The sequence below is a fragment of the Astatotilapia calliptera genome, chromosome 15, assembly GCF_964374335.1.
Source record: "Astatotilapia calliptera chromosome 15, fAstCal68.1, whole genome shotgun sequence".
Taxonomy (NCBI): domain Eukaryota; kingdom Metazoa; phylum Chordata; class Actinopteri; order Cichliformes; family Cichlidae; genus Astatotilapia; species Astatotilapia calliptera.
In genome coordinates, this window is record NC_137436.1 from 891,885 (window position 1) to 904,630 (window position 12,746).

Below are 12,746 nucleotides of genomic sequence, written 5' to 3' on the forward strand. Positions count from 1 at the left end.
CAGAATGGGCAAAACAAAAACTGGAACAGGACCCTCAGTTCACGCAGAAGATTTTGTTCAGTGATGAGGCAAACTTTTATGTGAATGGTGTTAACAAACAAAACCACCGCTATTGGCCTGACACTAACCCACACTGGATGGATCCCTCCAAGACTGTTGGAACAACAAAAGTGATGGTTTGGTGTGGTATATGGGAACAACGACAGTGGGTCCATTCTTCATCAATGGAAACCTCAAGGCCTCTGGATATTTGAAATTGCTACATGATGATGTGTTTCCCTCTTTATGCACTGAAGCTGGCACGTTCCCTGAGTTTTTCCAGCAAGATGGTTCACCACCACATTATGGGTGCAGGTCCGAGCATTCCTAGATGATCAGTTTCCTGGAAAGTGGATTGGTCGTCATGGGCCAGTTGAATGGTCCCCAAGGTCTCCCGATCTGACCCCCTTAGACTTTTATCTTTGGGGTCATCTAAAGGCAATTGTCTATGATGTGAAGATACGAGATGTGCAACACCTGAAACTACGGATACTGGATGGCTGTGCTGGCATTTCTCCTGCGGTGTTGCTATCAGTGTGTGAAGAGTGGGAGAAGAGGGTTGCATTGACAATCCAACACAATGGGCTGCACATTGAACACATTTTATAAGTGGTCAGAAACTTGTAAATAACTCATGACAGAATAAAGTTACGTTGAAACCAAGCACACCATTGTTTTTCTTGTGACATTACCAATAAGTTTGATGTGTCACATGGTCCTCTTCCTATTGAAAAACAAAAGTTGTATCCAAGATGGCCGACTTCTACATAGCCACCATGGTCACCACCCATCTGGAGGAGTTTGCCCCCTCACATATACTAATGTGCCACAAACAGGACTTTAATATCACCAACCATTCCCATGTTATTGCGGTGGATCCATACAAACGGCCCGCCCTGTATTAATAATGAGCGTCTCCATCTCAACTGCTCAAATGTCAACACAAACTACCTTTTTAATTGTAACCAATCGGGTTAGAAACCCAAGGACTTGAAAAGCTAATTCCCTCTGGAAGATCCAGAAGGACAATTGTTTTGAAGTGTTATTTGCATGAACTTTAATTTCAGTGATCACCAGGATCTAAAAAGCTGTATGTGCAAAAACGAAAGTTTTTCAGTCGTACAGTCTTTTCCAGATAAACTATGTGCACAATTCTGAAAACTACATAATACAGTTACAGTAATTTTGTTATTTTTCATTAATTTCACATATAAATGTGTGTTGTGATAGATATGGCATTGTGTGGGACGTATTGTAAGCATTCAGCATTATTTGGAGCTCTTAGTTCTGGTATTGGAGGCATGTTTAGTCTTGTTACGTTTTGTTATCTGGTCTCTGTTGGTGTTCAGTCGTGTTTAGATTAATCGAGTCTTCCCTGTATCCTGCTGTGTATTGTTCAGTCTTCTTATCTGTTTGTGATTCCTTGCTTCGTTGTTTCCTGTTTTATTTTGACAGCGGTTATTCTCCGTGTCTTATTTTAACTTCTTATTTTGACTCATTAGGTTAATCCAGATACAATCTTCTAAACTAATTATTATTTGACTCGTAGGCACGATTTAGTTTTCTTTCATTTTGAAAAATATCAGTTTACCATTTATTAGTGATATTAACTGTAATGCCCTTCACAGTTTGACAATGCCAGGTATCAAAACAAAGAGGTACGTCATCTTACGTCTTTAGACTGAAAACAAAGAGATTTTAAAAGTTTGGATGTGACTTTCTATCGCAAAAACATCTCAAACCTAAGGAAACTCCGATGATGTAACCAAGGCTGAGCTTTGCGGCCACTGAAGCTCTTTATGTGAAATCGGTGTGCGCTGCTTTAAATGAGAATAACAAAGAGTTGGCAAATCACCAAAGTGCTTTCCAGAAGAGTCCACGGAGTTATGTGTTGTTTAGAAGTGCATGGACATTTTCAACATCAACTCTGAAAACTCTACAATTGACAGATATGACAAAAAGGAATTTTTAAACAGCTGTTTTCGTTACACGGGAGAGCGATAACGCGTATTCAGAAAGACGTGTCGGCGTAGTTAAACGATATCACATTTGTGCCTCTTCTTGGATTTTATAAAATTGAAAAAGGGGCGAGAAGAGAGATATCTTTGTACTGCATTGTTTCTAGCTTACCGATATTGATTATTAGCGTTGCACATTACGCAGCATGTGTGCCTTTATTCTACTGTCCTGACCTGTCTTAAACTCACTACCTAGTTAAACAGCCCTCTGTAAAATGCGTTTTGTTAAATAATGACAAACTAATTAATAACGTTCGCGCTCTTTACTGGAACCATCTTTTCGTGTACTATCTGTCCCGCTTTTCCACAACAATGGTTTCTGAAAGGAACGTTTAGCTGCAGTGACAGATGGCCACAGGCTGCATAACTAAGCTGCGCCTCTCTCTGGGCAGTTACGGTAGGAGACGACTCCTCCCCCACACAGCAGGCTCGCGCAGCTCTGTGCCTGCAAAGGATTGGTTGTACAGCGGGTGCCGTTTGGCGCAGTTTTGAGCTACATCCGTTAACAAAGGGCGTCCATTTATTTATTTCCCGTCTTATTTTAGCGCGTTCGCCGTCAAACATTCACCATGAGCACAATTAACGTCAAAAAGCTTAAAGTTAACGAGCTCAAAGACGAGCTGAAAAAGCGTAATCTTTCGGACAAGGGGCTGAAGGCCGAGCTGATGGACCGCCTGCAGGCCGCGCTGGACGAGGAGGCCCTCGCTTCTCCGCAGGAGCAGGCAGCTGAGGCGGATGACGGTTTCGAGCAGGCCGCCGACCAAGAAGGTATGGCAGAGGAGGAAGAAGGAGAGGGGGAGGGAGAAGGCCCCATTGAAGAAAGCATGGAGGCCAACGAGGAGGAAGAGCCGGAGAGTGGGGGCGACGGCAATGGCGTTGCCGTGGACGAAGAAATGGGCGAGGGAGAAGAGGAAGGAGACGAGGACGATGAGATGGACCCCATGCTCAAGGGAGACGTGGACGACATGGAGAAAATAGATACGGAAGACGGTGAGCCGGGAGAGCAGGCTGCCGAGGGTGAGTCGACAGAATCGCTTATGTAAATGCGGCTGGTTGGATGTGTCGGGTTTTTTTGAGAAAGCGCTAGCGGTGAGGAAATTATTAAATTTGAATGCGTTACCGCACAGCAGAGCGTCCATGTTGAGAGAGAGAGAGAGAGAGAGAGAGAGAGATAGCGTGACCTCACTACTAAGCTAGCCAGCGTTAGCACCGGTCTGCAGCTTGGTTAGCAGTCGTGTCGTGACCTTAAGTAGCCACAGTCCAGCCTACTAAAGAGACCTTTAGCGTCACATTGAGAGACGTCGACTAAAATTACTAAAGCGGCTCTAATAAGAAATCTGCTACCGAATTTAGCTTAGTCTGGATTTAAGTTTCGGTTTGGTTAGCGTGTTAGCTTGCCAGCTAGCGTCAGTTTCTTTGTGTCTGTTGTGCAGCGCCAACTAGCTGTTCAACCGGTTAGCTAATTCAGAGGTTCCCGTTGTTCCAGCTGGGGGCGTTGGAGAACATTTGCTTTCACATCCCATTTTAGAATGGATCGACGTGAAAACACAATGTTAGAAATGGCCACTGCAGTGGGCTGTCTTGCCACCCTTTCCGCCTTAATTGTACTGACATCGTGTTTTAGGGTCGTGGCGTTTGCCTTTAAAGGTTGCCGGGAACATCTGAATTAGCTAATCCCAAGATGTGCTGAGAAAAAGAAGGGCGCCGCACTGCTTGTTTAGGTAGGACGTGGGTAGTTTTTTCCGTGGTTTTTATAGATAGTGTTGGATGGTCATAGAAATTATGAATCTAGGCAATTCAGTGCAATGTCTCGGGGAGGGGGGTGTAAATCAAGGTCTAAGTAGGCTTTCCCGTTTCCCTGCATGATGCATTTGTCCCTGGCAGCAGTAGATTTGCCCTCCTTTTAATGACATAGATTTGTATCAAAAGCAGTATCTTTTAAGCCCTTTACTGCAGGATAGTAACACTTTACTTATTAGAGACTTGTTTATCCAGCCCCATTCACAATGTTTATACGGGCCAGCTTATATTGTAATTACTACCTGGTCTTTCAAAGCTGTTACAGTTTCCACAGTATGATTGTCTTGTTTTAAGTGTAACGATGAGGTGTTGCCTCCAAGTAACCTTAATACAAATGATAATGGTCGACACACAATGTAACTAATGAACGGGCTTTGTGGGCCAGAACCCCACTGCCAGTCCGACCTCTCTCTCCCAGAAAAAGGAGCACCTCATTCTATATCTTTGTTCTATTTTCAAAGGGGATGCGGACAAAGACACGAATGCTGATCAGAAGAATAAGAAGGGTGTTAAGAGACGCCGGGAGGAACATGGAAGGGGCTACTTTGAATTTATTGAAGAGAACAAATACAGCTGGTAAGGATGGGACAGAGCGAAAATGGCCTTCAGCATCCCTGAAGCGCCATCTATAGCTTTGTTGAATTGTATTGGCTTTAAGTGCCAATGCACATAACTAGCAAGAGGAAAACCCTCATTTTTTTCAAGTATTATACTACTTGTAACATTATTTTCACACACATGCTTTGAGGGTCATCCCTGACTACTTAAAGAACCTTACCATTTACCTTTTTACAGTGCCCACTCACACTGTTTCTTTAATCGACTGCATTCTGTAGCAGAAGTGCATCTATCAAGTCTCTATGAATTCTCACACCTGTTCCTTATGCCAAGTACTGTTTTGGAAAGCCTGTTGTGTCCCCAAGGTGAAACAAGGCTGCTCAAAGGGGAACCCAGAGCAACGTAGCAGATGTGCAATATTCAGTGGATGGGTGGGGAGAAACTAGCTCGGATTTGTGGAAGAAGGGGTCCACTGCCGCAGGGTAGCAAAAAAGAAAGAAAGAAAGCCTCCAACGTCTGTTTGGAACGTCCACGGAGAAGCTCGCTATTGACCGTCCATCGTTACGCCTCGCAATGGTCTATTTTTTTTTTTTCTTTTTTCGTTTTGTTTTTTATTTCACTGGTTGTATGATGTCGAAATGCTATTTCTGTCTCATGTATCATGTCCTGTGTGTGTCTGTTTTCATGGTGTGGGTGTGTGTGCATTTGCAAAGTTCTTTCTACCCCTGCTAGGTGACATCATGCATGGGGTGTGTGTGTGTATCTTGGTCAGTGTTTTGTTTTCATTGCGATGTCGATGCACTGAGGATCAACAGGCATATAATGGAATAACTTTTTTAAAATTATTATTTTGGGAGAACCCTCGTCATGAATGTTTAGGCCAGGGCAGCAGAGCTGTTAGCACACCGAAGTATTGCTGCTCCATCGCTTTTCACCCCCAGTTAAACCTTCAGAGCTTAGCTCCATGTAGACGACTACAAGTTCCACCTCAGGCACTGTGTTGTCCACCAGCACCGTAAATCTCCCCACGGCAGCTGTTTGTACGGCATTCTGGGCTCTTTGGGGACAGTTGTGACACATCGAGCTGTAGATAAGAAAGGAGTGATGAGCCCCGCAGTGGTTTCCTTCTCCTAAATGATTAGGAGTTGCACCATAGTTGGATGATGGCAGGTGAAGTGATGCTAAAGCATCATCCTTAATATTTAGAGATTCCTGAACTACAGAGTTGGTAAGTTGCTGTAGTTTTACTACACTGGTTTCTCTTAAAACATGCTTTCAATGTATTCTGCTTAGCAACACAGTCAAAAGTTAGTGGTGACCTTTTCATCTAGAAGTCAACACGGGGAGGTTAAATATAACTTGCCCCATATCAGTTCTGGAGGCACAAACACGCACTTATCTGACAGTGGAGAGGTCTGCTTGTAGTTTATCACTGTGACTCTCACATAGCCTTGCATACTAGAACAGGTGGACGTGCTTCTCTCTGTGTATCTTTCACATTTTAGATTTCGCTGGATTCTGCAAGGTAAGTGTCTGCTGAGGCCTACAATACAGCCAACATCCAGAAAGTCTGGAGGCTCGCTCAGTTATTTGCTTTCCCCTCTGTCTGTTTCTTCTCCTGTCTACCTAAAATATTCTTCACCAAGTGGTACCCAAGGCATCTATATTTTCCATGCAGTTAAAGTGACGCAAACCTTCTTATACTGACTCTTGGTATCTGTTTTCAGTGCCTCGTCCAAGTCACCTGTTCCCCCGTTGGAGGAAGAAGACGAAGACAATGATGACACAAAAGTCTGCCTGGATAGCTGTATGTTTGCTACTTTTGTACAGGATGTTTTTAGACTTGTCAGCTTCCTTCTGTAAACGACTGCTTAGAAACATTCCTGGAAAACGGCTTCAGAATTGAGCTTGTTCTAATGGACAAATGTAGACATGTTATATTTGATTAACTTCAATGTCACATTTTCAGCATAGCTGAATCGTGCATAACATGGCAGGCACAAGCCGTCTCAGCTTTCTTACGCGTTGCTCTGAGTTGTGGCGTTGCCAGGTGTTCATTTCCTAAAGTCTTATAAATGGGCCCGTTGTCTTCTCCGTGGTGGTTGTAGTATTCGCAGTCCTGAAGCACGACCTGTACGTCAGTGCTGGTGTAGTCATCAAAACGTTTTGGGTTTTTCCTCCCCAGATGTTGAGTTAACCAACAGCAGTGTGGTTAGTAAAACGAGTGTTACTTTACCTGACTAGTTTTTCTGCTCCCTACTAATGAAGGCAGCATAGGTGATCTAGCTCACCAGTCCCTCCATCCTCAGGATGTATAAATGTGTACCGTCTGGTCCAAGAGTCGTGTCTCATTTTGTACTTTTTCTGCCCGTTCAGACAACTCTGACCTGCACTTTAAGGTGTCGCGGGACCGCTACAGCGCCTCGTCTCTCACCATGGAGAGCTTTGCTTACCTGTGGTCCGGGGGAAAGGCTACATACGGTGTGAACAAAGGCAAAGCCTGCTTTGAGATGAAGGTACGGTAACGATGCTCACATCTTGCACAAATCTCTGAATGGCTCAGTGAGGTCAGTGGAAACGAGTGGTAATGCTTTTCTGTGTGTGCAGATCACTGAGAAGATTCCAGTGAAGCATATTTCCAGCAAGAACATGGAGATTCATGACGTCCAAGTCGGATGGTCCCTGGAAACGGGCACACTGCTGCTGGGTCAGTGCAATGTTTGCCGCAACTCTGTAAACGCCACACTGACTCAGTGTTGGCGGAGCCCGCTGTAACTTTCCATTTTACTCATGGCACAATGCATTCCCAGGATCACTGGATGTACTGGTGTGCTGTAATGTTTTGGCCTCTGAAGGCTGCCAGCATCTTAGGGCAGCAGCTATTTGCTGTGACTCATACAGGCTGAATACCGCTGGGTTAAACATTTACATCAGTTCAGCCCATCAGAGGGTGAACTTTGTATTGAAACACAAACAAACCGAACTGTACTGGGTGTATCCATTTACAGGAAGGTCGTGTCTAGGGGTCCCTCTGGTGGCCAGTTGGCTTCATGACACCTTTGTACAAAATGGCTTCAGCTCTGGCTGCGTCACAGCAGCGCTGCGTGGCCTAGTGCCAGCCCAATGATTCACACACCACCTCCACTCTGTATTAATCCAGAAGTGTTTGTCATGTGTTTAGGTGAGGAAGAGCATTCCTATGCCTACTCTGGAAAAGCCAAGAAAACCACCAACTGTGTGACCGAGGAGTTTGGAGAGACCTACGAGGAGAATGATGTCATCTGCTGTCTAATTGTAAGATATGAGATTGTTGTTTGTTTTTAATTTTCCCCTTTGTGTGCAGATGGAAGAACAGTAATGTATGGAAGAGGCAAAGAGCGTTAAACAGAATCATGAGAGTATTAGTTTGACTCTTTTTCCCTTTCTGCTGAGGCAAATGTCTTTGTTACACACTAAAGCTGGAGTGTTGCTCTATTCATGCAGGACTTTGAAGGTGAGGAGGTGGTGCTGTCCTACTCCAAGAACGGAGGCGAGCCAGCTGTCGCTTTCCAAGTCGGCAAGGACTCCCTGAACGGCCGGGCCCTTTTCCCCCACGTCATCTGCCGCAACTGCGCTGTGGAGTTCAACTTTGGCCAGCTGGAGACGCCATATTTCCCCCAGCCGCAGGGCTACACCTTCCTGCAGCAGATTCCTGTCAGTGATCGAGTCCGTGCACTCAAAGGGCCGCAGACCAAGGCTGACTGTGAGGTGAGTAAAAGAGTTTAGGAGCGTTTTTCATTCATGAATGCAAAAGTGCAACGCTGCGGTATCAAAGTTCTCCATATAGTGATCTCAATTTTCTCTCTTTTCCAGATCATAGTCATGGTTGGTCTGCCGGGCTCAGGGAAGACCACGTGGGTGAATAAGCATATCCAAGAGAACCCTGGGAAGTACTACATCCTGGGCAGTGACACGATTGTGGAAAAGATGATGGTCAGTACTCAGACCAACGTTACAGCGTCCCAGAAATAGTTGCTGCTTCTCCCTGTTGGTAGGAAAATGCTCTTTTCTTCTTTCGTGCAGATCGGCAGCATGAAGCGTCAGTCCAAGGACATCACAAAGTTGACTGCCATTTCCCAGCGTGCACCGCTCTTCTTGGGAAAATTCATTGAGATTGCTGCTCGCAAGAAGAGGAACTACATCCTGGACCATGTAAGTGGCTCTTGCTGAGTGTGGTCACAACCATGTCTTTGATGATAGATTGATCAAATGAGCCTCTTTGTCTTTGCAGACCAACCTGTCTGCTCCGGGCCAGAAGAGGAAGATGTGTTTGTTCGCAGGCTTCCAACGCAAGGCTGTAGTCGTCTGCCCGTCTGATGAAGACTACAAGCAGAGAGTCCAGAAGAAAGTTGAGACTGATGGCAAGGAAGTGCCTGAGCATGCTTTACTCAAAATGAAAGGTAAAAGCATTACCGTTGTCTTTACCCTGTTACAGTCCATCACACACTTGGACAGAAGCTATTCCTGGGTGCTGCTTCTCTTATTGAATCGTTTCCGTTCCATTACAGGCTTCTTCTCTCTGCCCGAGGAGGGCGAGAGCTTCAATGAGGTCATCTACGCCGAGCTGCAGAAAGATGATGCTGCCAAGCTCCTGGAGCAGTACAAAGAGGAAAGCAAGACGGCTCTGCCTGCCGAGAAAAAGCCCAACCAGGGGAGCACGACGCCTAAACAGCGCGGTGGACAGCGCGGTGCTGGACGCGGTGGCAAAAACCAGTTTGCCCGTGGTGGCGGACCTGGGCAGAGAGGTGGCAGCCGTGGAGGCTTCCAGAACAGAGGCAACTTCAGAGGAGGTGGGATTGATGGGTGGGAAATGAATGCTCCTTAACGGCACAGTTGATGCTCAAGCTTACCTTTACCCTGGTCTGTCTGCAGCTCCCGGGCCTCGCGGGGGGTTCAACCGTCCTCCTCGCGGCTTTCTGCCGCCCCCAGCCTTCAGAGGAGGATTCCCCAATCGTGGAAACTTTAACCGTGGTGGCGGCCCCATTCCTAGCCTGGGTGGATCCCCCAGGGGCGGCCCGATGAGGGGCAACATGGGACACAGAGGAGGACCCATGAGCAGAGGCGGTCCAGTGAACAGAGGGAACATGAGCAGAGGAGGCGGAGCTAGCATGGGTCGTGGTGGAAACAGGGGTCACCCCCATCAGGTTGGTTTCAAAATGACTCCTGATCAAATTATTGCTCCTCTGACGTCCGTTGATGCATAATCAACTTTTTTTTTTTTCTTTGTTTTTCCTGCACAGTTTCAGCAGAGAGGGGGGGGCCGTGGCAACTTTGGCAACAAGAACAGCAACTATGGAGGCAACAGGAACGGCATGGATAAAGCCCAGGCCTTCAACCAGAGCTGGCAGCAAGGGGTCAGTGTTTGTGCATCTGCCGTTTGTAGTTGTTACACATAAATCAGGGGATCAAAGTGTTAATGTTCTGTTCTGTGCAGTTCTGGAACCAGAAGCCGTGGAGCCAGCAGTACCAGCCTGGATATTACTGAGACATTTGTTCTAATGGACTGGTGGGCGACACTGGGATCCACCACTAGCCACGGAACATCATCCACTCCAACGTTTGCTTACTTTCCTTTAGAACCCACTTTTACTAATGATCGTAAAACTCACGACTGATAACGAGACTAAAGCTAAACGGAGCGACGACATTCCATCGGAGGAGAGCAGGCAGCACGACTGTAACTGAAGCTCTGTATCGTCACACAGATGTACACAGTGTGGGTTCATCCTCATTCAGCCATCTTTTGTTGTTGTTGTATATTTTACCCTCCTCCACCTTTTTAAATGCTTTTAAAACATGTTTGTAATTTCAGGAACCAGAAACGATTAGTCGGCCCAGCAGGCTTTGAAGAGATTTTCTTTTTTCAGGGTTGTGCATTTTATCTGTGCTGTGGTTTTTGTTTTGTTTTTCTTTTTGTATTACAAATTGTAAATATTTTTTTTATGCGTAGTTTGCATAAAGGTTTAAGGAACGTGATGATTTGATTGGAACTTTGGCTTCTTTACAGGAAGCGTTGGTAGCTGGTTGGCCTGTACCTGTCTGTAGAGTCAAACAGCCAGACTGAAGCAGTGAAATTACAGCTTTTCTTTTTGTTCCCACGATCAATCCTGTAACATAAACTCCACAGAGCTACAATAAACACATCGTTGGCTTTTTTACATTCTTCTCGGCTTGTGATTTTTGACTTGGTTCAAAGGTGTGTAAATGACCTTTGAACGGGCCGTGGCCTGGTTTGCTATCAGCCCTGCTAAACACCTCATTAGTTAATAAATAACCTCAAGTGTCTTGTCTTTGATATGTTGTTTCCGGTCCTTCAGCTGTTCAGTACTTTTAATTTGAAAACGTGTTTTGGCCAAGCCATCTTTAAGGACAGAAGGAAGCCATGTTGGTCATACATTATGCTTTTTAAGGTCTTTATTAAAACATTAAAGTTAGAGCACTGACGTTCTCAGGAGATCGTTTGTTTCCTAGATTGTCTTGATTAACGGTTCCTTTTAGTGCAGTAGACTTCTGAGAAACGCCGAGCACTGACCAGTTATAAACGTCTCCACGGTAACGACTTCCCTTTTCTTCCTCGTACTGGTGATTCGTGTAAACCTCGCTCTCTCAGTTTTGATGGTGCCAGTTTAGCACAGAAAGTGGTTTTTAAAAGGAGGCCGGATTGCTCATTTTCACCAGCAAACCTAGAAAGGGCTGCACAGTTTGATGGCTGACCGCCCGAACCGACCTTTCAACTCTGACGGCGCCGTGTTTTTTGTTTTTTTGTTTTAAATGCTCTGGTGTTGGTGACTGTGTGGCCCAGCAATAACGGCAGCTCCACATATACTGTCTCCACGTCGACCTGGTACCCGGATCATGTTTGACACTAGATTGACTTTTTAACGTTACAATAGATCTGATCAATCCAACAGTCTCTTTAGATTTGTTTTGGTTTGCCCGTCTTATTTAATAAACATGTAAATACTAAATGCATCACTAATCCAGCCATGCACGAATGTTCATGAATTAATAAATGTGTTGTGATAAAGAAAGTATTAGTTTGCCACGTACTGCTGTGTGATGAACTATTTAAATGTCTGGAGAGTTTGACCTTTTATTATACTGGATATTAAAATCGAGCAGAATGCAAGCTTTGGGTTTACAGTATAATCTATAATACAACAGACACTATATTTTTATCGCTTTGTGTTGCAGGTTGTATATCAGGTCTTTTATTAAACCAACAGTGCAAAAGCTCTGAGCTTTTTCAGATTTGTTGTCTTTTCTATCTGACAGTTTTTAATATTTGTGTTTGAAAAATTGGGATTGTATTTTTTTTTGTCTCTATTAAAGTTAAAGAAGCTGGTATGCAGTGACCGTGTGTTTTGTTACAGTTCCTGTAAAATGTTTCCCTGCTTTTCTTTAGAGATAACAGAAAGAAAATCCCCGCTCGCGCCTGCGGCCGGTCTCTCCTTCAAGCTCGGGTCCTCTGCCAGAGGCCTGAGGGTCCTGCAGCATCCCAGCTGTTCCCAGGACTGCGCTCTTCTGCACAGAGATCTCCGATGTTCCCGGGATCTGCTGGAGCCACTGGGACCACCGTACCTCAGATTATTGTAATGCCTTGTTTACCAGCCTGGACAAATCGTGTCTTTCTCGCCTCCAAGCTGTACAAAATGCAGCGGCCAGGCTACTAACACGTTCTAGCAAGCGAGCTCGCATCACTCCCATTTTATATTCTTTACATCGGCTCCCAACAGATTTTAGAATTTGCTTTAAAATTCTTGTTCTAACATACAGAGCACTCAATGGCCCCAGATTATTTATCCAAGCTTCTTTTAAAATTCACTGCTGCTCGTTGTCTCCGCTCAGAGTTTGTTGGTTTTTCCCCGTACACGACTGAAGACGAAAAGAGGCGGAGCCTTTCAGTCTGTGGCACCAAGGCTGTGGTTCACGTTTGGTTGACTCTGTGGAAACTTTGTTTAAACAGGCCTTCTGTTAATCAACACTTTATATTCTCTATTTTATTACTTAATGTTTTCTTTCTTTTAACCTTTGTGTGCAGCGCTTTGTGACTGCCTGTCTACGAAAAGCACTTAATAAACCTGACTTACTTCACCCTCCACATCCTCTCGAGCTCTTCTCTGAGCCCTTGGTATTTCTCCAGCTTCTCGTGTTCCTTCTTCCTGATGTTGCTGTCACTGGGAACCGCTACATCGATCACTACGGCCGTCTTCTTCTGCTTGTCTACCACCACTATGTCCGGTTGGTTAGCCACCACCATTTGTCTGTCAGGTATTCACTGAGCACTCGGTC

The 12,746-nt window shown here is 45.2% G+C and overlaps 1 protein-coding gene across 1 annotated transcript; it reads left to right on the top strand.

Moving 5' to 3' along the window:
• Window positions 1–2,457: 2,457 nt before the first annotated feature.
• Window positions 2,458–11,799, top strand: hnrnpub (heterogeneous nuclear ribonucleoprotein Ub). The gene is made up of 14 exons (XM_026194648.2): window positions 2,458–3,074; window positions 4,319–4,433; window positions 6,143–6,222; window positions 6,792–6,931; window positions 7,023–7,122; window positions 7,597–7,709; window positions 7,899–8,162; window positions 8,268–8,387; window positions 8,478–8,606; window positions 8,686–8,854; window positions 8,963–9,244; window positions 9,327–9,598; window positions 9,695–9,808; window positions 9,889–11,799. The coding sequence occupies exons 1-14, from the start codon at window positions 2,627–2,629 to the stop codon at window positions 9,937–9,939; spliced, it is 2,397 nt and encodes a 798-aa protein (XP_026050433.2). The 5' UTR covers window positions 2,458–2,626; the 3' UTR covers window positions 9,940–11,799.
• The last annotated feature ends 947 nt before the right edge of the window (window positions 11,800–12,746 follow it).